Raw genomic sequence first — 20,842 nt, 5'->3', positions numbered from 1 at the left:
TGCATGGGTCTTCTTGGAAAAAATATGAGGATTTTCCACTACTCTAAAACAATGAAGATGAGATTTAGCATGTTTACAAGTGCAATAAAATGTCTGTGTGAGTTCTCCTGTTCGATATGCATGCCACTCAGCCATGCTTTTTTTCAAGATACTTGAATCCATTCCATTTCCCCCCAGGTTTTCTGACTATTAATAACAATTTATCCTAACACCCCAGTTTGTTAGACAATATGTCCGGGATTTCATCCTGTTTCATACTTCATCAGAACAAAAATTTCTCACAGATGTCAGCTTTAGATCTCTGAACTTGGAACCACCCATTCATAGGGCGTGTCTTTTTAGGATTCAGTCACAATTTATTAGTCCTTCATTATTATTTTTTTGGCAACCTGTGACCCTCTGGGTATTGCTGGTCTACAACACCCATCATTCTGCCCACTGGACAAGCAGCAATATATTTTTGTGGACTATATTTTTGCGGGTATTCAGTGACTATATTTTTGTGGTTATGCAGTGAGCTTTTTTAAAAAACACAACATTGCAAATCTTCATGATTCTGCATTTTTTGTATGTAGTAAAGAATGAATGGGCCCTTGAATAACTTCCATTGTATTTGATATATGTGTCAGAGACCTGGGATTGGACTCTGGCTGGATTAACAGATCAGGCCCTAGCAGTCGCCTAGAAGGACACGTGTGACAAAATTAGCTGTCTTGAAAGCGAATGGGTTTTAGAGGTGGTAACTGAAGCATACCAAGCCATCTGCTAATGAAGGTTCATCTCAGGCAGTTCATTGATCTCACGTAATCTCTCAAAAGTATTACTCTACAACAAGAAATGGCCAAGTGAGTGGCAGTGGACCTGCTTAGGCTGGAACAAGTGTGCTGGTGTGGGGTCTTCAGGAGTGAAGAAGTTCTTTGCTTCACATGAAAGTTCACCTTTTCAAGTGTCAAAATTGTGCTGGTTTAAACAAATACATTACTGAGTAGAATGTTATAAAAATATAATTTGTGTGTGTCCCCTTCTTTCTTACATTCAACATTTACTCTTCACTCTGTTGTAGGTCAGACATTCAGTTGTTTTGGAATTACTCATTAAACATGAGTCATAGATGTGCAGATGCTTCTGGAGATAACTTACAGACTTGTTTAGAAAAGAAGCAATATACATTTATAAGTGTCCAGTTAGTTTTCCTGGTGTGAAGAGTTTCCTTGTATACAAAATGTACAAAAGATATATTGAATAATTATTTCTTATGCACTAGAAATATTGGCTTTTATATACTCTTCATATCCCTAAATGTGCAGGTCTATTACTCAGTGGTGTTTCTTAAGAAAAAGGAAAGAGATAAAAAAGGCTACAAAGGCCACTTTCACACACCATTGTAAGGCAGGCTTTACTGAATGAAGAGTGTGCTGGTGCATGTAACTTTTTCATTCCTTCATGCAAGTGGGTAAAATAAACCAGTAAGCAGCAGTTAAGGTGGACTTCCCATGATGTACAAACCCTTGTTGCTCCAGATAAGCCAGAATTTTTTTCCGACTTCACCACTTGCTATATTGGCTTGATCGTGGCTTGTTTGGGAACAACAGACCAGGATGCCAGGTTTGTCATGGGAAGGCAAACGTAATTGTGGCTTCCTGGTTTATCTTACCCAGTCTTGCCAAAAAAGGAATGAAATGTGAGTGAATGGGCAGTGTGCACTAGCAAGCTGCATGTTAACAGTAAGCCAGGATTCCTGGTATGCTGTGATGTGTATTTGATATATGTGACGGAGACTGGGGCTTGGACTCTGGCTGGATTAACAGATCAGGCCCTAGCAGGCCCCATTAGATAAACCTCAGCATATTTAGAGGAAAGATATCTGGGAATTCCCCATATGGAACGCAAATGCATTTATGGATGCAATCAGGTCAAGGATATAATGCATTACCTGCTGGTTTGTGCCTTATATACAATGCCCAGAGAAAGTTTTTCATCATCTATTCTGAACTGTTTCTCAGGCGGATCCCCCCAGGAAGTGACAGTTGAAATCTTAGCTGATAAAGATCTTTAGATTACACACCTGGTAGCCAAATTTGCTCTGGCAGCTAAGAATCTCCATTCTAGAAAGCTTAATGATTCCTAATTTTATAACCCTATGCTGTAAAATTTTATGCTGTAAACTTTTACACGTCCTGTTGTGTAATTTCAGAGGAAAGTGTTATTCTTATCCCCTGCTGTACATTGTAAAGGCTTTTAGCTATTCACAATAAATTGCTTGATTTAAAAATAGATAAAGCTAACATAATTCAGGATGTCTTATGAGTCACACCTGAGAATTAATTCAGTATATTAAATAATGATGGTAGTGTTTATACATTATACATGTATAAACATTTCTAGTTATTTTCATATGCCTTTGTTACATCTTACAGGTGTTTGCCATGTTTTAAAAGAATAACATCAATAACATCTTATTGGTTATATAAATGCTTTCTCTATTCAGCTCCCATCGTTAATGATTATTAATAATTAAAATAAGCTTTTAAAAAATCTTGATTCAGTAATACAAAAGAGAATATTTATACAGTTGATTATCTTAAACCAGTATTCAGGGTCTTACAAATTTAATAAGCTTTCCTTAAAACTTATCCAACAAGTGTTTCTTTTGCTCTTCTGTACTTTAGTTGATGTCAAAGAGGCAACTAATTAGAGATCATCTTACAAACTAGAGACATTTAGTTCTTACCATCCATGAACTATGGATCTTCTTTGCATCTCTCTTGGATTTTAAGTTCATAGGACCCAGTTCGTTTTTGGCTTAGAAGGAACCACTGCTAAATAAATACAACAGTTTCTAATGGGAGAAATCTGCAAGAGCTGGTGACATGGAAAACTTAATGTAAAATATGAACCTACCACAAGATAATGACAATCTATAATTAAAGCTTCTACCATAATCAAAGCTTTTGACTCTATCTTGAACCTACTATTAAAACATATTTTTTTAAGAGCACTGTATTCTTTTTGTTTACGTGTGTATGTATTAGCTGCTCCTGATATTACCGGGCACAAACGAAGTGAGAACAAGAATGAAGGACAGGAAGCACTGATGTATTGCAAGTCTGTAGGCTTCCCATACCCTGAATGGACATGGTATAAGAAGAATAATGGCTTTTCTGAGGTGAGTATAAGATGTGATGCTGCTAGGCAAGCCTGAGCTGCTGGCTGACATTTCAGTTAGGAGATAAAACACATTACGATGAGTTAGATAATACCAGTAGTATCATTTCCAGTGGACAGCAAATCTTGAAGGACTCAAAACACAGATCTTTCTCAGCATTACCACTGGTCTCCTTTTAGCTGGAGATGTTGGGGATCAAACCTGGGATTTGCTACATGCAAAGCATCTGTGCTCCCTTGTTATACTGGTCCCTGAATCAAAGTCTGAATGTGTTGCTTTTAAATCTAGGTAATTTTTTTCAGATCTCAGTTCTACTAATTATTATGAGAGTTAGCCTCTCTGATATGTAGGGGTTTTTTTAATGCTACGTCTCAAATTAGGCATTGCAAGTATGGTCTTCCTTATCTTACTCTGCCTGATCTAAACCCTTCTTGATCAACATACTGTCCATGCCTGGAATTTTATTTTATTGTGATACAAATTCTATTTTTCATTGCAAAGCTGCAAAAAGGTAGGGAAAAGCCAGTTAATGGGCATTCTGGTTTGGTTCTGTTGAATGCTGCTCGAGTGGGCATCTTTGAGAATGAGAGGGCTGGTTAGGTGGCTAGGAAGAATTTGGGACACAGGGACACAGATCTTGTGCTGCTATTGTCCTCCTTGAAAGTTAAAAGCTGGTTTCAAGAGACTATTAGGTAAATGGCACGGACAGTGGGTGTTTGATTCTGCAGGTAGGAGGATATTTTCCTTTTGTCCATCATTTGAGGATTTCTGAATTTTTAAACTGAGACAGTGGCAGAGACAATTTAATCTGTACAGATTTCTGATGGGGCATAGTGCTTTTCAGAGTGCCTTGTATCGGGCTAGGAGGATTGTGACTGGATATTGTGAGTTTTATGGAGTGGAAGAAACGGTTGCTCATATTTCATGGGATTGTTTGAGGTATGTGAAAGACAGTGGGCCTCTCCCTTCATAGGATTTGTGGTTTGGACATTACAGATTTGTCTGTGGGGGCTCCCCTTTGAGACGAGACTCTGGGGTTTTGTGTTGGAGAGTTTATAGCAGTGCATGAATGATACAAGTCTCAGAGGTTGTGACTAAAATGTGATTGCACTGTTGCCAGCAGGTGGTGGTAATAGGGCCTAACCTTGGCATTGCTGTACATTTAAAAACTCAGAAGAAAGCCAGTCAAATCCTTGAATTGTTACTGTAAGAAGCCTGTCATACTGCACTCCTTCCCATATGACTGGTGTTAAGCTTGCATGGCAGAGAACACAAAGAATGATTTTACAAATGTGTGTGTGTAGTAAATGAGCCAGTTATCTACAACACTTGCTAACAATTATTATTTGGGCCTTTGTTCTTTTACTGCTTTTCATTAGCCCATCAAAAACGTTACTGGCCGCTTCTTCATTACCAATAAAGAGAACTACACTGAACTGGTCATAGTGAACCTGCAGATCGATGAGGATCCTGGCGTGTATGAATGCAATGCAACCAACTCGATTGGCTGGAAGGCTGAAGAAACCATCCTGCGTGTTCGCAGTCACTTGGCTCCTCTGTGGCCCTTCTTGGGGATTCTGGCGGAGATTATAATTCTTGTTGTTATCATTGTGGTTTATGAGAAGAGGAAGCGGCCAGATGAGGTCCCTGACGGTAAGAGTGTTTTCTCAACTAACTGTTATTTCCTAGGGGAGCCAGCCCCCTCCTCTTTGCTTCAGGGAGACTTCCTTTCAAAATGTGGGAACCTCATAAATCAGTAGTTCAGAAATCCACAGTGCTGCAGGCTACATAATAAACTTTGCCTCTCCTTCTGCCTCATAATGGGTTAAGTATGGGGCCATAATTTCAACTTCATAAAATGTGGTTTGCAGAACAAGGAGTCTGCTTGGTTATGTGTCTCTTTGTAGTCGAGATAACTTGAAATTGTATTCAGCAGAGATCATTTTGGAAGCATTGCTTAGCCGAGCTGCTGGGCAGTACTAAGAAATGAGGGAGGGCTCATATTACATGGAATGGTTTTTGTTGCCTCTTGAAATAATCCTAGGGGAATTAATGGCTTTAAAGGTAACATTAGAAGTTACTTAGTTGATTTTGCTCAAATGCAGCTTGCTTTCCTCAGTTCAACGTTGTGGTGTCTTGCAGAACAGCATTTTGGATACTTCTAACAAAACAGATGTTTAATCAAATATGCTCACAAGGCTACCTTTTGCATGTAGTGAGAGAACTGTTGTTCATTCACACTTTTTTTTTGTTTATTTTTAAAACACCCAGATTTGTAATTATGTTTTTATATATATAAACATCAAGCCAAGAACTTAGAATTGAATCCCCAAAATCAGCTTTTTTCATATTGTAAGCCACCTTAAAAAAGGTATAACCTTAAAGGAAAGGCACCCTAGAAATATTTTGTAACAAAATTAAACAAAAATTAACCAAATATTATTATGGAAGCACACCTAGTGGTGGACACACCAGCTGGAGGGTCTTGTGTAAGATAACTTTTCGTTGCCTTATCAGGGGTGAGTGATATTGGGTATCATGTGGGCAGTATAATGCTTTTAAATAGGTACTGGAAATATATAGGGGTAAATGCTGCCTATAAAATGTAATAATTCTGGTCTGCTTAGGGTGTATAAGACACGGTAAAAAGCATTATTACTATCATAGACATAACTAGTGCTTCAGCCTAAGATCTCATAATGGATTCCGTCCTATAGTCCTGTTTTTGCACAGCTAACTTGTCAAAATATTCACCTATTTAAGATGAACATGTCTGGTGCTCAAAGGGAAGCTTCTTGGGTAAGTTTGTAGCAAAAAAGGTCAACAGTTTTGAGTAAATCCCTGCAGTGTAAATTTTGCTTCTCCCAGCTGTAAAAATGTCTGTGTGGCCACACAGGAAGACTGACCCTGACATGCTCGCTCAAGTGGACTGCATGTTCTGAGACTGGAGGAAACTAGCCCCAGATGTATACAAGCAACTTTAAGCAGGCCCAAAGATATTACCTTTCTTTTCCTTTTGCTCTGCTTCTTCAAAGTGCAACTAGCAGTGGTATTACTAGGCATGTGTGTCTATGGTTATGTAGAGCTAACACTGCAGGATGGCTATAGAACAGCTCTGAGAAGATTGCTTGTGTGTGTGTGTGGGCATACTAACGTGGAAAAGTGTGTCTTTGCGCAAGTCCTTCCCACTTGGCCAAAGGCTAGGAGCAGGAGAAAGCTGTGTTACTTTGATTGCCGCTTCCTCTGCAGATGGCTTCTCTGTAGGGAAGTGTTTGATTAATGCTAAAGCTTTTTACCACCTCTTAACAAGACGCAAGCAGGTCTAGAGCCAGATAGGTTGGCTGCAGCTTGCAGTCTGGCATGAAAATAGTTGTGCATGGCCTTATTTGGAAGATGCTGGTTACTGTTTGATCAGATTATAAGCATTTGCCAACACTGTGCTGGGTTCATTTTAATGCACTCTTAGAAAGATGCATGTGACTGGAATTAAGTGTGTGAAAACAGGGGTTTCCCTGTTGTGTTCTCAGCTATTTGAGAACTCGGGGAAAGCGGGTAAGGGGGGCTGTTGCCTGATATGGATGGCATCCTGTTGCTGTTGGCCAAATAGCTCACAGTTGGAATCCTTATTTTGACATAGCAATATTTCCTAGCTATGGAATTGATGCTTCCTTCTAAGCTTAATAGAAGTTCTGAAACATCAAGGCTGCATGCTTTGAAGAAATCTCAGTATCTGCATTACCCCTTTCATTAACGGGAGTAGGTTTCATGTTGTGTACCTGTCAGGAGTTGGCTGCCTTTTCCTTTTGGCTTCATAAATATTTTTGTTTGTTTGTTCAACTGTTGCTGTGAGGAAAGCCATCCAAATTTAGAGTGGTTCATGAGGGGAATAAAAGAGAAGCTAGCTTTCCTTAAGCCAAGTTAGCAATCCCAATAATTGATAATGTCAGTAAAACAAAAGGAGAGCTTGAATCATTATCCTTGTGGATAGTCTGCTGATGTGCCCGATAGGTAACCTGAGTTATCCATTGCATTCCTCACCGGTGGTTAAGTTAACTGAATGGATCAAGTGCATATGCCATTTCAATTGGTTTGTGGATTACAGCCTAACAAGGCCAGTTCTAATACAACCTCTGATTTCATCCATTTGTAACAGGTGATGTGAATAGTTTATAATATTGTCTCTTCCCACAGGTGATGTATATTTGTTTTTCACTTTTAGGGCTGATTTCTGCATAATATTCTAGGTCCATCCTCATGTCCAAATGTCCTTGAAATTTGTTGTACAGGAATGTCAGTATCAGCCCCCTTGGATGATAATCAGAAAGTAAAGAAAGAATATACTTTCTGATGAATGTAGCAAAGTGAAACATTGGCAAAGCTTTTTCCATATTACAAATACTCTTGCATATGAGTATAGGTTCTTGCTTATGAACTTTGAAGGATCATAGTTCAGTGGTAGAGCATCTATTTTGCATGCAGAAGGTCCCAGGTACATTCTTGGGCACCTCTAGTTAGGGCTGGGTGAGAACCATGTCTGATAACCTAAAAGTTGATGCCAGTCAGTGTAGAGAATACTGAGGTAGATGGACCAATTGTCTGACTCAGTATAAGGTTGCTTCTACCAAGAACATTACCATTACTGCCAGAGTTACATAGCCTATGGATACTTCCATTTTACCTGCAATATCTTGTTTGCACATCAACATAATCACATGAAGGGAGGTTTCTTGAAATGCAATTAAACCAATACCAACATGCACTAAAGGTAAAGGTACCCCTGCCCGTACAGGCCAGTCGTGACCGACTCTGGGGTTGCGTGCCCATCTCACTTAAGAGGCCGGGGGCCAGCGCTGTCCGGAGACACTTCCGGGTCACGTGGCCAGCGTGACATCGCTGCTCTGGCGAGCCAGCACCAGCGCAGCACACGGAAACGGCGTTTACCTTCCCGCTATAAAGCGGTACCTATTTATCTACTTGCACTTAAGGGTGCTTTCGAACTGCTAGGTGGGCAGGAGCTGGGACCGAACGACGGGAGCTCACCCCACCGCAGGGATTTGAACCGCCGACCATGCGATCGGCAAGTCCTAGGCGCTGAGGTTTTACCCACAGCGCCACCCGCGTCCCATGTTTGCACTAGCTACGTATTATTGATTTCTGAAAAAAACTTAAGGGTGTATGTTGTTTGTATCCTTTCACACTCCAGACATAAATTGGTGATCATTCTCTTTGCTTCTCCCTCAGCAAAAGAATAATGTTTCATTGTTACTTGACTGAATTGCGCTATGTTTATGCTGACTTTGACTTTCAGTTACTGCTTCAGAAGAAGGCCTTTGCTTGGTGATTGACTCCTGCTATAGATTTCACAAGCATTTTTTCCCCCTCTCAAAATAAAAAAGTTTCAACCATAAAATTTCATTTTTCAGAGCTAACTGGCCTGTGCAAAGATGGCCAAAATCATCTATTTGCAACAGGAGAAGAGAACCCTTGGTTTGATGTCATGTAGTTAACCTGTTAGCTTGACCAGTCTATCATCAGCCCTCCATGCACATCTTAGAACAAGTTAGAACAGCCAGTTTTCTAATGAAAGAGTACTCAAAAGGTTTCTTCCCTCTGCCTTTTTCTTATATTGATGCCTTATGACTTCTAATAAGAAGTTACATACCTTGTGTCAGAAATGTTCTTCCACTCATTATAACACTGTTTTAAATGGTTTTGTGAATCAGGCCAGGATCAGTATATTCCTTTTACCCCTCCAGTGACAGTTCACCTGAGGTATGCTAGCTTCAGATTCAATTGAGAGATGCTACCGCCTGAGTGATGCTGCTGCAATTGGTGTCCTAATTTACAAGTGGCTGAGTATTCTTTACCTTGGCACTTGAATGCCTAACTGGTGCATGAACCTTTCATATGCATAAAATAGGGAGGGGGAAGACTATGTATGCCACCTGGAGCTCGTTGAAGCAGGTGGGATATATATGCCACAAACAAAACAAATGTTTCCTGTGTTTAAGGGTAAGCAGTTCCCTGAAACAAAATTGCATCGAGCTGATCCACTTTAAGTCAGTGATTTCTATTTACCGCACCCTTATTTTTTTACGTTCCCCCCCCATAGACACTGGTGTATATTATGCTCTGTGAAAATTGGTATCCTGGCAGATTAGTAAATGAAGCACTTGGCCTTCTGCTATGCTTGTTGAAGTCCCCCCCCCACCCCCAGTAGTGAATGAGCATTGTACTTCCTTGCAAGTACAATGTTCCACAGTGACAAATTCATTCTCGGCTTCTTCTCTTGTTCTGTGCTCTACTGATGATGCATCATTGAATTTACTGCTTTGGGGGCAGGATTTGAGAAAGAAATCTGCCAATCCAGCCTTGATAAGCACAGCTAAGCACCCCCACATCTGTGCTGTTTGCCTGCAGCTCCAACATGAAGAACCTGCAGCCTGTTCTCTGTGATATGCTGGTCACAGAGGCAGCAAGATGCTTGTCATTTGGAAATTCAGTGTTACTAAGTGACAGAAACATACAACTGCTGCTCATAATATGATCCTCCTCAGCTTCCAACATGATTGAAGATCATTATTACACGACTGGCGCCTTTTTTATTGGCTGTTTTTCTTTCCATTCAGGATGGGGGGGGGCAGGTCAAAGGGTTTTTAAGCGGTGCTAAAATGTGTAATTACATTGCCCAGGATTTGATCATGCTCCATACACTCACACATGAGCATGGAAACGAGCCAGGAAGCCACATTTAACCATAGCTTCTTGATAAATCCAAACTATGAAACTATGACTTGCAGGCAAACCATGCTCTAAAGTGGGCTTATGAATCCTGACTTGCTTCAAAACTATTAAGCATAGTTCCCAGTTTGGACATACTGAGAAGCTCTGTTTTTAACTGCAGCTTCCAGTTTATTTCCCCACATCTGCCAAGGGGTGCATGGAACTTGTGCCTATCCTGTCTCATTAAGATAGGATTTTATTGTCCAAACATTGCCATGGTCTGAATGTAGCCTTTGTTGCTTACATGGTGGCATGTGGCATTTTCCTCTTATGGTGATTCCCCCCTCCCCAAGAACACAGTAATAATTGCTCAATCATAGTGAGTTGTGCAACATGCCAATATGATTATTTTAATGGAAGGAATGCTGTTTATTGGATTAGTTTATAGGCATACACTCCCATTTTTTAAAGTATGTGTTTTGGGGGGTAAGTGAAAAAATAAAGACTCCTTATTTTTATCCAGATATACATGGCAAACATATGGTTTCTACTTTGGAATACTTTTTGCTTCATATATTTTAGTTTATTAAGCTGTGGTAACTGCTTTTATTATTATTTTTCCTAATTTGTGAACTTACACCTAATTACATCTAATTTCATGTGTGTACTTCTGCGCTGGATGTGCAACAGTCTCATTCCACTGTCCTACTTACATTCTGATATTCAATTTTTTTTGCCTTGATCCTAGTTTATAAATAGTAACATTAAGATAACTTCTAATTGTCTTCTCTCTCCCCCCCCTTCTTCCTATCCTTCACTTCTGTGCACATCTAATCTCCCTAGCAAAAGGTAGCTATACTTCATGAATGAAAGTATAGGAACTAATTTTGCTTGCAGCCTAGGAGTTCTAGTACGCTAGCAGTCCCAAAAGCCTGGCTTTGTTAATTGCCTTCCCTAACTTGTTAGTTCTGGTAGGTGCTATTTCACATCTATTTAGACTGACTGTGGCCAGACGTTGCCACTTCTAGAGATTTGCCCCTCCATTCTCTTTCAGAGGGGTTGCACTGGTTGGTATGTGGATATCTTCTTCAATAGAATGCCATTTATGTATCAGTATATTTCAATATATTGATTAAAAAATGACTCAAAAGCTGTTGTAAAATGTTTCTCAAAAGCCCTTTAATGGCATCTCTCAACAGTTCCATTTTATGTTAAAACTTTCAGCTGTGTTAAGTCTTAGAGTACTTACTGTAGGAAGCTCTCAAGCTTCCTCCATTTTATTTCCAGTGTTGTTGCTGAGGGGTGTGATTCTTGGAATTAAACAGGAAAATGAGTTGAAAGCATTTCTGCTCTTCAGTGTAGAAGGTAGAGTTTGATGTTAATCTGGAGCAGGCTTGGTCCCAGTATATGTTAGAATGCTGTTGCTGTGGAACGGGGGAGGGGGAGATAATCTCAATTAAAAAGTCTATGGACTATCCTTCTGTAGCTTCTCTCTTTGAAAAAAATCTGATACGGAATTTGTACAGCTGATACATTTGAATTTGAGCAGCCGATACATGCATAGGATCATTGCATTTTAAAATTTGGACATTTGTCATGTTCTAATTTTTATGTGAAACATACTTTTGTGGGGGGGGAAGTGCAACCCACAAATGTGTAATGTGATTTAATCCTATGCATGTTTCAGTCACTGTTCATGCTAGAACTTTGCAACTGGGGAAATAGTCCAAAAGTCAAAATATATTTTGGATGCCAGACATTTTCTTTGACCCCTGAAATGTTAACCAATAATATGGCTAATCGAAGCAAACATTCAAATTCATATCTTAATGGTTTCCAGGGTACTTCTTTACAGCTGCCACCCACCCTCTCTCTCCCCCTACCCCAAGCACCTGCCTGTTCCTTGCTCAGAATTTGGTTCAGCATAGCATCCACAAAATTAGGGCTTTCATTTTAGCTTAACGTACTCTGTCTTTTCATCAATATTTCCCCCTCTATATAACATCTCAGTTGGCAACTGCTTTTACTGATTACCATGCAGGGAGTGAGGTTAAAGTCCCCCGTCCCCATTCCTGGTGGATCTGCTGCTTCACAGTAAATCCAGACTGCACTATGTGAAAATGGGGGCACAGACAGGAGCACAACTGCAGAAGGAATGAACTTCTTCTGGTGTTCTCAACACAGCCCCCCTTCCTATTAAGGGGGGTGGTGGTTAATGCATATACAGGCCTGTGTATGCCATTAAGAAGTGAGTGATTCCTTTTGTTCATTTTCTCCTGCTTCTATCACTTTTCTCCTCTTTTACCCACCCACCCGCCAGCCATTTGAAGACATGAGGGAGCAGTTTTAGCCCTTGGATTGCTGTTTGTTACAAGCCTGCAGGCGAGGGCTGTCTTGTTTTAAATGATAGTATGAAAGCCACTTTGGGAGCCTTTTAAGCTTAAGAGCAGTGTACAAAAGCTGTAAATATATATACCCTATGTATATATAATTCATCAGCAATTGCTGCATATCTAGCTCCTCCAGTGGGGAGAGTCAATGAGTAGTGCTGTTCCATCACACAACCACAACACAATGCATTGTGTGCTCTGGCTTCTTGGCGTGGATTCTCACTTTTACATTTTGTATTGTTTCTCTGGTACAGATGCTGGTGAACAAAATAGAGGCACTTCGTTTTATCCATTACTTTGATCTTTATGCTTTTTTCTTGCTCTTCAACTATAATTTTCCCAAAGCAGCTACAAACATCTTTTTTAAAAATCTGAATTTACAGGTTTGCAAGGGGTGTGTAGGTGTATCTGTAAGATTCTATAGATAAAGTTGGTGTATGTTTCTTTTTAGAAATATTCTTAAGTAGCAGCTCGGAAGTCATTGGGGCCTTCAGAGGATTTTAAGGGACTTTAAAGGGGGGGGACATACCTTTGTTCTTCAAACTAGTTCAGAGTTGCTGTATTTATGTTTAAATACACAAAAGTGTAAAATGAGAAGTCAGAATTTCGGACAGGTAGGAACGCTGTTCAGTGCCTTCACCACCACTAAGCTACACAATGCATGCTTTTAATTTTTGAAATATGACCCTTAAGAACTGCTGAGCATATAATATCTCTCTCAAATGCACATGTATCCTAGGTGTGCAGTTGGTTTTTATAGTTTACAAATCTAATGAAGAAGTTGGCAGAGTACCTTCCGTGATGGAAGCATATTTATCAGCGGCCAAAAAATGGGCAAGGTACATTACTCTGGACCTGCACCCATCAGATTGGAATACAGAGGCACATCTTGTCTTGTGTGACCACCAGCTCAACTACTAGCAAATTAGATTATTACTAGATCATGCTGTTTGAGTTGTATTGTTATTTGTCAGTTACTATGACTTCTTTTTTTCCCCCCTTCAATTGCATCATTCCTTTAAAAATGGTGGTAAGTGAGAGATCTGCATGCTTTGGAGTTTGTTTAATCTCCGCTTCAGTCTATACAATGCACAGTTCATAATGTTAACACTTTTCTTAGTTTTACTCATTCACGTTCACAACTAATTTGGGTTTAAGTTTGCTGTTGAATTTCATTTTCTAATTTGTACCATTTTTCTGTAGTTCTGTTCCTCCCTTTTATTGGTCGACTTCTCTAGGATTCGGTCCTTTTGTCTGTCACGTATTGTACCGTGCTGGGGCCGATTTTGTAATGCTCAAGCGGCTGACCCACAAGCTAGTGGTGTATTAAGGTTTTCACTTGACAACCATGCTTTACTGGACACAGAGGGAGGTGGTGGAAGTCCTGCCAGTCCAATAGGATTGTCGCATGTGAACAGTGCAGGCCACGCTCCAGCACCTAATGCATAAGTGCCAGAGCACTCGCCTGACTTTCTTTTGTTAAAGTGCAAAACCTTTTGGTTAAACTTATTCAATAAAACCTCTGCTTTCAAGCTGTCTTTTACCACCCAGAATGCTTGAGGATCAATGTTTCAGGTGGTACAAATTAGAGCTTGCAGACTGATTAAGAGAAGGACAGGAGCCTGCATTTTTTCCAGAACTGCATAGGGGAAAGAACTTCAAGCATCTTTTTTGTAGGCTGTCATGACCAAAGCAAGGATTTGAGTAGAATGACTGCTTTAATGTGGTACTACTAACCCTGCTCATTTCTTTTTTAAAAAAGCAAAAACGTAAGAACTCTCACCAAGGTGTCACAGATTCTAGTAAATGGCTCTTAAATCTACTGTTTATAATGTAGAGTCTATAGCCTAGGTTGCCTCTGAAATCTTTTGGGAATTGAAAGGTGTTCATTTTGAGGGGAGACTTAGTTTTGCTGTAATGTGCTTTATGTTTCAATACCTGATGTGTCTCTGTATATCCCCACTGTATATACAGCACATTGATGTCTGGTTGTCCTTACTAGTCCTAGTTCTTTCTGTACCTTGTTCTGATAGTTTACTGTTAGTAACAGACTTTTGTGGACACTAGTGTGTTGCTAGTGTGTTATTTTGGCTGTCAAGCTGTTGGTTTGTGGTTAGCTCTCTTTATTTTGAATGTTTTATTTATTTATTTTTGTTCTGATAACTGTGCTGGCGGTGGCTTTGCCTATCCGTTGCCTCGAAGGTACAGGTGGAGTAATGTTCAGCTTTGATCAACATTACTCCTAGTGTGTGCTCATGCGGTTGCCAACACTGTTAAGACTGTAGTTTCCATAACTGCTTTGTGTGCCCTAAGACCCCTTGTGGAATCCTGCTGAGTTTAAAAAATAATAATAAAGATTTTAGAGAAAGGTTTTTTTTAGCTTGGAAAAATGATGAAATGCAGAAAACATGGTCATCCATAGAAGTTCTACAGACGTTTTTGCACAAGTTTATGGATTGGGATTTTCCTTGTTCAAAAAATGCCTTTTTGTTGTTTAATGTACTGCATCATTTTAAAGCATCAATGAAATGTTCAGTTGATCATAAAGAAGCCTATGTGAAAAGCCACACGTTGATTTTTTTCTATTTTCTAAAAAATATACCTTAAAAATGGGACAACTTTCTGGCTCTCCCATCTCGCAAGCTGAAGTCTCTGTGAACTGTAATACTAGTGTAACCTTTATGCTGTTTCGCCAGAAACTCCCCCCCCCCCCATATTTATACATGGAATCACAGACGTTTGCTGCTATCAGAAGGACTGCCTTTTTAGTATCAGTCAAAATTGCCTCTTCCACTTTCTGGAACTTAATTTTATTAAGAGATCAGGCAAAAGTGTGTGAAAGATGGTCTAGGGTGGTATATGATTTCCTGTGTTTTGTCCATCAACACTTAAGAGGCAGGGGAAAGCCTTTATTTTTAGAAACAAAACAGCAGGATTTTACAACTGAAATGTTGGTTTGTCTTCTCATCTATCTTGTTAAGATTGAACCACTGGAACTTGGGGACAAGATGAGTATGACCACATTGCAACAATCTGTCCACTACAGTTGCAGTTTTTCATGATGAGCATTAAAAGTGTTAACTGAAATCATTTTGAACAACATACTTGTCATCTAAACTCAAAGCCAGAAAAAATAACTTCATGAATCTTTGCAATACAAATGGAATGGCCTTTAAATAAATGCTGTATGTAGATAATACTGTTTGCAGCCCAGTAAAGGTTTACTATGGATTCTTAACTAGACTCTTCTTTCCTTCTCTCTTTCCTTCACTGGATCATAATGAAATCCTGCTGCAGATGATGAACCAGCTGGGCCAATGTAAGTATTTCATTACTGACTGCTTATTTTTCATATGGGAGGCAATGACTTTTAGACTTTTCCACCTTCCACGGAACCCATCCTATGATCACCTGTCTACCATGGTTCCAAGGCACTGCATCACTGTGGAACTACATTTTAAGGTGTTACAAAAGCTTCAGTTACACAGAGATACATCTTCCAGAACCTTCTAGAATTGGGGCAACCCAGTCAGATGAGTGGGGTACAAATAAATGTTGATTATTAAAATTATTTTTGATTGGCATGCCTTGTTTCGACCATATCATGCCAGCCTCGAAAGAGCTTCACTGGCTCCACAGGCTCACTTTCAAGCTCAATTAAAAATTGGCACTGCTGAATTTTTGAGCCATAAGCATCTGGCTCATTTTTGAGCCATAAGCATCTGATGAAACCTCTGCTCTTGTATCAAACTGCCTGCATTCCAAGATCTCTGCTAAATTGTCCCAGTCAGAGGTGAAACAGATGTCAACAAGGAAGTCTTTTTTCAACTGTGGAAATGCCATCCCCAAGGAGGCCCAGTTTTATTGCTCAGGTGCTAGGGAATTTTTTTTGTTTTTGTTTACCTAAGCACTTGAAAACTCCTGTTAGTGATGTGTTTTGGTATTGTTTTAATAGCTTTATATGTTGTTTTTGTTCAGTTGGTTTATTTCACAGTATGTATTCTTATGTAATTATGAATTACTTTCATTTAGGTAATGCAGAGTAGGGTATAGATATTTTAAATAAATAAAAAATTTAATCAACAGCATTTGCTGGGTCTTGGAGAGCTTTGGGCAAGTGTTTTAGACCTTGCCACTGTCTTGTGTGAGCTGAACTTGCATTTTGCACTCCATGGCTTCACATTGCAAAGGACGACTGGTAATGATGAACAAGCTATCTTCCAAGGAAGTTTCTCTGGCACAATTGTACCTCCCATTCAGAAACCCCTGAATCGTCCAAGGAACCCAGGGAGCTCAAAACCCAGTTTGAAAAATTACTGCGTTAGGCCTTAGAATAAATCATAGGAATGCCAGTGGCCTAAATTGATGCTGAATTCAGAGAGTAAAGAAGAACTTTGGAGAGTTGGCATTGCTGTTTATTTAATACACCTTTACTAAACCTTTCAGGACACACTGCCCTCACAAGGCTCCTTACATAATGTTTTCAAAACATCAAAACGCAACCCTATAAAATACAATATCAGAGTTAAAAACAGAAATAGTTCAAAATTTCCCAGCACAATAACTTAATCACAGAACAATATAAAAATAGAATATGCAGTTCAAAGTTAAGAGCGTGCAACAGTTAAAACTTTTCCAGTATGCAAATGCTAGGATTGGATTTCTGAGTTTGGGCTTATTTCAGTGTGGCTTTTGCTGTTTTACGTGTTGTTGGTTTTGTCTTGTTGAACTAACACTAATACTTTGGTTTTATCTTTAACTGGCTGTTTTATAGAGAAGTGAGGAAGAAGGTTTATAAAAAAAGATACAGCAATTTCACCATTATAGAATACAGCAAATTCCTTTTAACTATTGATAGCTTTCAAAGGGTGATCCACTAAGATAGCATCTATTGATAGCTACAGTACTAGGCATAATCTCCAGATTCATAGGTAGTTTGCACAGGGTGGGCTGTTGTCTTCAAAGTTTGGGTTTCCTGAAGGAATCTGAATGGCCACTGGAAAAGCAATATGCTCAACTAAGTCTGATCCAGCAGGGCAGTTCTTAATGTTCTTTAATTTGCGAAGAGCAAAGCCTGCTTAGAAAATAACTTCTCTATTCCAGTGCAACATGTTCCTTACAAATCCCATAATAATTTAACAGACTTGTTTATTAAGTTACTGTGGAAAGATTAGCATAATAGATGGATTATGCGGTCAACACAATAGAATTGCTGGTGTTGAGCAATCCTGTGTTAAAGTATAAAAGTGACAAGCCGCTTTCCAGGTGGCTTAACAGTTGACATAGCCAGGAGGAATCCAAAGGTGACGCCATCAATAAATAGTGTTGACACATAAGGTTGGGCCAATTTTTAAAGGCTGAGAAGCAAGGAAATGCAAATTGAACCAGTTATTGCCCTTAATCACCCAGAAACTGATGTGCTGTCTGAAAAGTCTAAATTGTTCATTCAGCTGCCTGACTGCTATAAAGGGACTTGTTACGGAACCTGATTACTTTTCTATCCATATTACTTTTGTACAAATGCTGTTTTTCTTTTGTGCTGTTTTCATTCCATTCAGTATCTTAAAAAGGTTTATTCATGCTGACTTAATTTTTTACAAGTTTAATTCCATGCCTTTTTTTCTTCCCTAGGAAAACCAACTCCACAAACAACCATAAAGACAAAAATCTACGCCAGAGAAACACAAATTAAAATAATGCTAATGTAAGCCTGTCTCTAAAATCTGGGTTCTGTCGAGAATATATAAAAATTTGCATTGTGACTTTTTAAAACCCTAGGTAAAGAAATGAAGGACAAACTTAACTAGACAAGAGAGGGAACCCGATCTATTGCAGCATTAGGTCTCAGTACACTTGTTGAAATCAGTGCGCAAAGGCACCAGTAACTGCACAGGACAGACTCTAAAATGGTTTAGAAGTTGGGAAGAACTAGAAAAGTTGCTTTGGAAACAATTTTCTGAGAGGGGGTTGTACTTCCCCTGTGAGTGCATAGACCAGGGAGTACTTTTTGACCTAGCTTTGCTCTTTGATGCCAGGTGTTGGCTATGGCCAGGAGTGGTTTTTGCAAAGCTTCAACAGGTGAGCCAGCTGTTCCTAGATAAAACAAATATGGACACTGTTATACGTGCCCTGGTCACACCCAGATTGGTTCACAGTAATGTGCTTTATGTGAGCCTTCCTCTGAAAAGCATTTGGAAATGTGAGCTACAAAATGTGGCTGCCACACTTCTCTCCAGAATGCAGTTTTGTTTCATCTGCTCTGGCTTCTAGTTTGTGACCAGGCTTAATTCAAGTGTTGGCTCTTGCCTGCAAAGCCCTAAATGGTTTGGGACCACAGTATCTGAAGGACCACCTCCTTCCACATGAGCCTATAGAACTCTTGACAGGGCAGTCGGTTCCCTTTACGCTTCAGGCATGCTCTTGAGACCTTTTTATTCTGTTGAGCTTTCAGTGTGGTTGAATGTTTTTATCGTCCTGCTCTAATTGTGTGATACTTCTTCATTATTATTATTATTATTATTATTATTATTATTATTTATTTTACATGGCACATAAGGTACAATTTGAGAAAACAATTATTACAACAGTGAACAAATAGAATTAAACTTTTGTCATGCATGTGATACTGTGTTTTTGTAATACTATTTAGCAATTAACATGTTAGCAATTCTGCAAACAGTTTGGAATTTTTATCTGGTGCTTTCTGAACATATTTTTTACTACATAACTCTCCTTTCTGGTAGTTTAGGTGATTAGATAACATATGGAAAAGAACCAGTAAAAACAGATATAAATGCAGTTTGCTTGGCTTTAGATGTTTTCTACTGTGCTTTTTTGGATGACATATTTGTGATGTAGTTAACCACTGAACTGTTCTCATTTTTCAGAGCTTTAAGAATGAGAGACTGAAGGGAATATCACTGGCTAAATTGGATAATTGAAATGGTTGGTTTCACACTCCAGTCCCATCTCTGATGTTTTTTTCTTTTCAAGTGAGCAACAATGACTGTCTAAAGCATGCCTTATTTAGCCTCTCCAGTAAGGATGACCTAGCCAACACATTTAATAATGCTTCAGTATAGAGGGTGTAAACAATTTTTGGCTTGATGTGCTGTGACTGTTGCTTTCTTTTCTTTGAGACTATTAAGTATTACAAGTAAAAAAGTCCAATCATGCATGCAGCATTTTTTACTTAATGTAGCTGTTAAGACTAGCAAAGCTCAAAGATGCACTGCTGCCATCTAGTGATAACTTTTGTAAAAGTACAGCAAAACCTAAAATATATACAGTATATATTTATATTTTTGGGAGGGGAAACCAAATTACAGTAAATGTTTGATTTTTAAGATTCTGAATTCATTCCTTATATTCTATGTCTGAGAGATAAGTGAATTATGTCCAGTACTTAAGAGAAGTTACATAAATTATTCTAAGGGCTTAATCTATAATGACAGGCTTGGTTATATTATCAAAGACTGCAAGAACTGGAATAGTTTGATTGGTGGTGATGAGCTGCAGTAAAAATCTTTAGTTTATAAATATTATGATTACTTTTTAAGTGATTTTTTTTTGTTAAATCATGTAAATTTCTCATCCTTTTGCACTGATGTGTTCACATTCTTCTTGTACATTCAATTCAGGCAGAATTTTATAATTTACTTTGCTTAAATGCTAATGTTAGAGCATGGTGATACTCTATGCAACTGGTTTGTTTCCGTTTGACATTAAGTTTTCATGTTGATTTAAAGATTGATTGTAGAGTCACAGACATAACAGGGTTCTTAGATTGTGGCATACCTGTAGATGCATGAACTTGTGATGTGTGTACTTGTTGAAGTGCAATGATGTGTATAAAAAAGTGGATTCACCTGTTTTTAAAAATAAAACACTGATAAAAGCCTGACTTTGAGGATGTTTTTCTGTTATCCATCTTAACACACACATATATGAGTGTTTGCAATATTTCTGGTAGTAATTTTAAGCATGAAAACAAAAAGCAGCTTTTTTACCAGACCTCTATCCAGACGTTCAGTTGAATTGCCTGAATTGCTCTCTTCTCTTTCCCCACATCTTCACGTTCAGCCTTGAGATAGGATGGCGGAGAGATTATGACCAGCCCAAGCTCAACCAATGAACTTTGTAGCTGAGTGGGGATTCGAACTTGGTCTTACTATAAGCACTACTGTTCATATGACTGTCATTGCCCAGAAGCTGCCTGTGATCTTGTTGCAGTTCTTGTCTTCCTGCACCCGTATTTTTTTGTTATCTCAAGCTGCTAGGCAAAGACCACAACTGAGAAATTGCTGTCAACAATATCTAATGCATCAGTACTGTTTTGTCATGTGGACATAATAATTTATACATACATACCAAATCCATCTGACCGGGTAAAATGTTAAACATTTAAAACTTTTACATACAGGACTGTCTTTAGATGTTTTATAAAGGTTGTATAGTGACTTGGTTGTATACGGTAATACCTCGGCGAACGTCCGCCTTGTCTAGCATCCGCTTCAGCGAATGTCCACAGCAAACCTCGAAGTACTGCAACGGGTTACTTCCG

General features: G+C 39.0%; 1 protein-coding gene across 2 annotated transcripts in view; it reads left to right on the top strand.

Annotated features, from left to right (window-relative positions):
- NPTN (neuroplastin) overlaps nt 1–20,182 on the top strand; it is a 46,299-nt gene extending 26,117 nt beyond the window's left edge. For both annotated transcript variants that reach the window (XM_081169244.1, XM_081169245.1), the window contains 5 exons: nt 3,033–3,166; nt 4,546–4,819; nt 15,577–15,598; nt 17,911–17,983; nt 19,167–20,182. In XM_081169244.1, coding sequence (XP_081025370.1) covers nt 3,033–3,166; nt 4,546–4,819; nt 15,577–15,598; nt 17,911–17,971 — 491 coding nt within the window. In that variant the 3' untranslated portion in view covers nt 17,972–17,983; nt 19,167–20,182. The remainder of the gene's footprint in view (nt 1–3,032; nt 3,167–4,545; nt 4,820–15,576; nt 15,599–17,910; nt 17,984–19,166) is intronic.
- Nucleotides 20,183–20,842: the final 660 nt, after the last annotated feature.

Source organism: Podarcis bocagei (genome assembly GCF_964188305.1).
Source record: "Podarcis bocagei genome assembly, chromosome: 14".
Lineage (NCBI taxonomy): Eukaryota > Metazoa > Chordata > Lepidosauria > Squamata > Lacertidae > Podarcis > Podarcis bocagei.
This window is presented reverse-complemented; position numbering and strand designations above follow the sequence as displayed.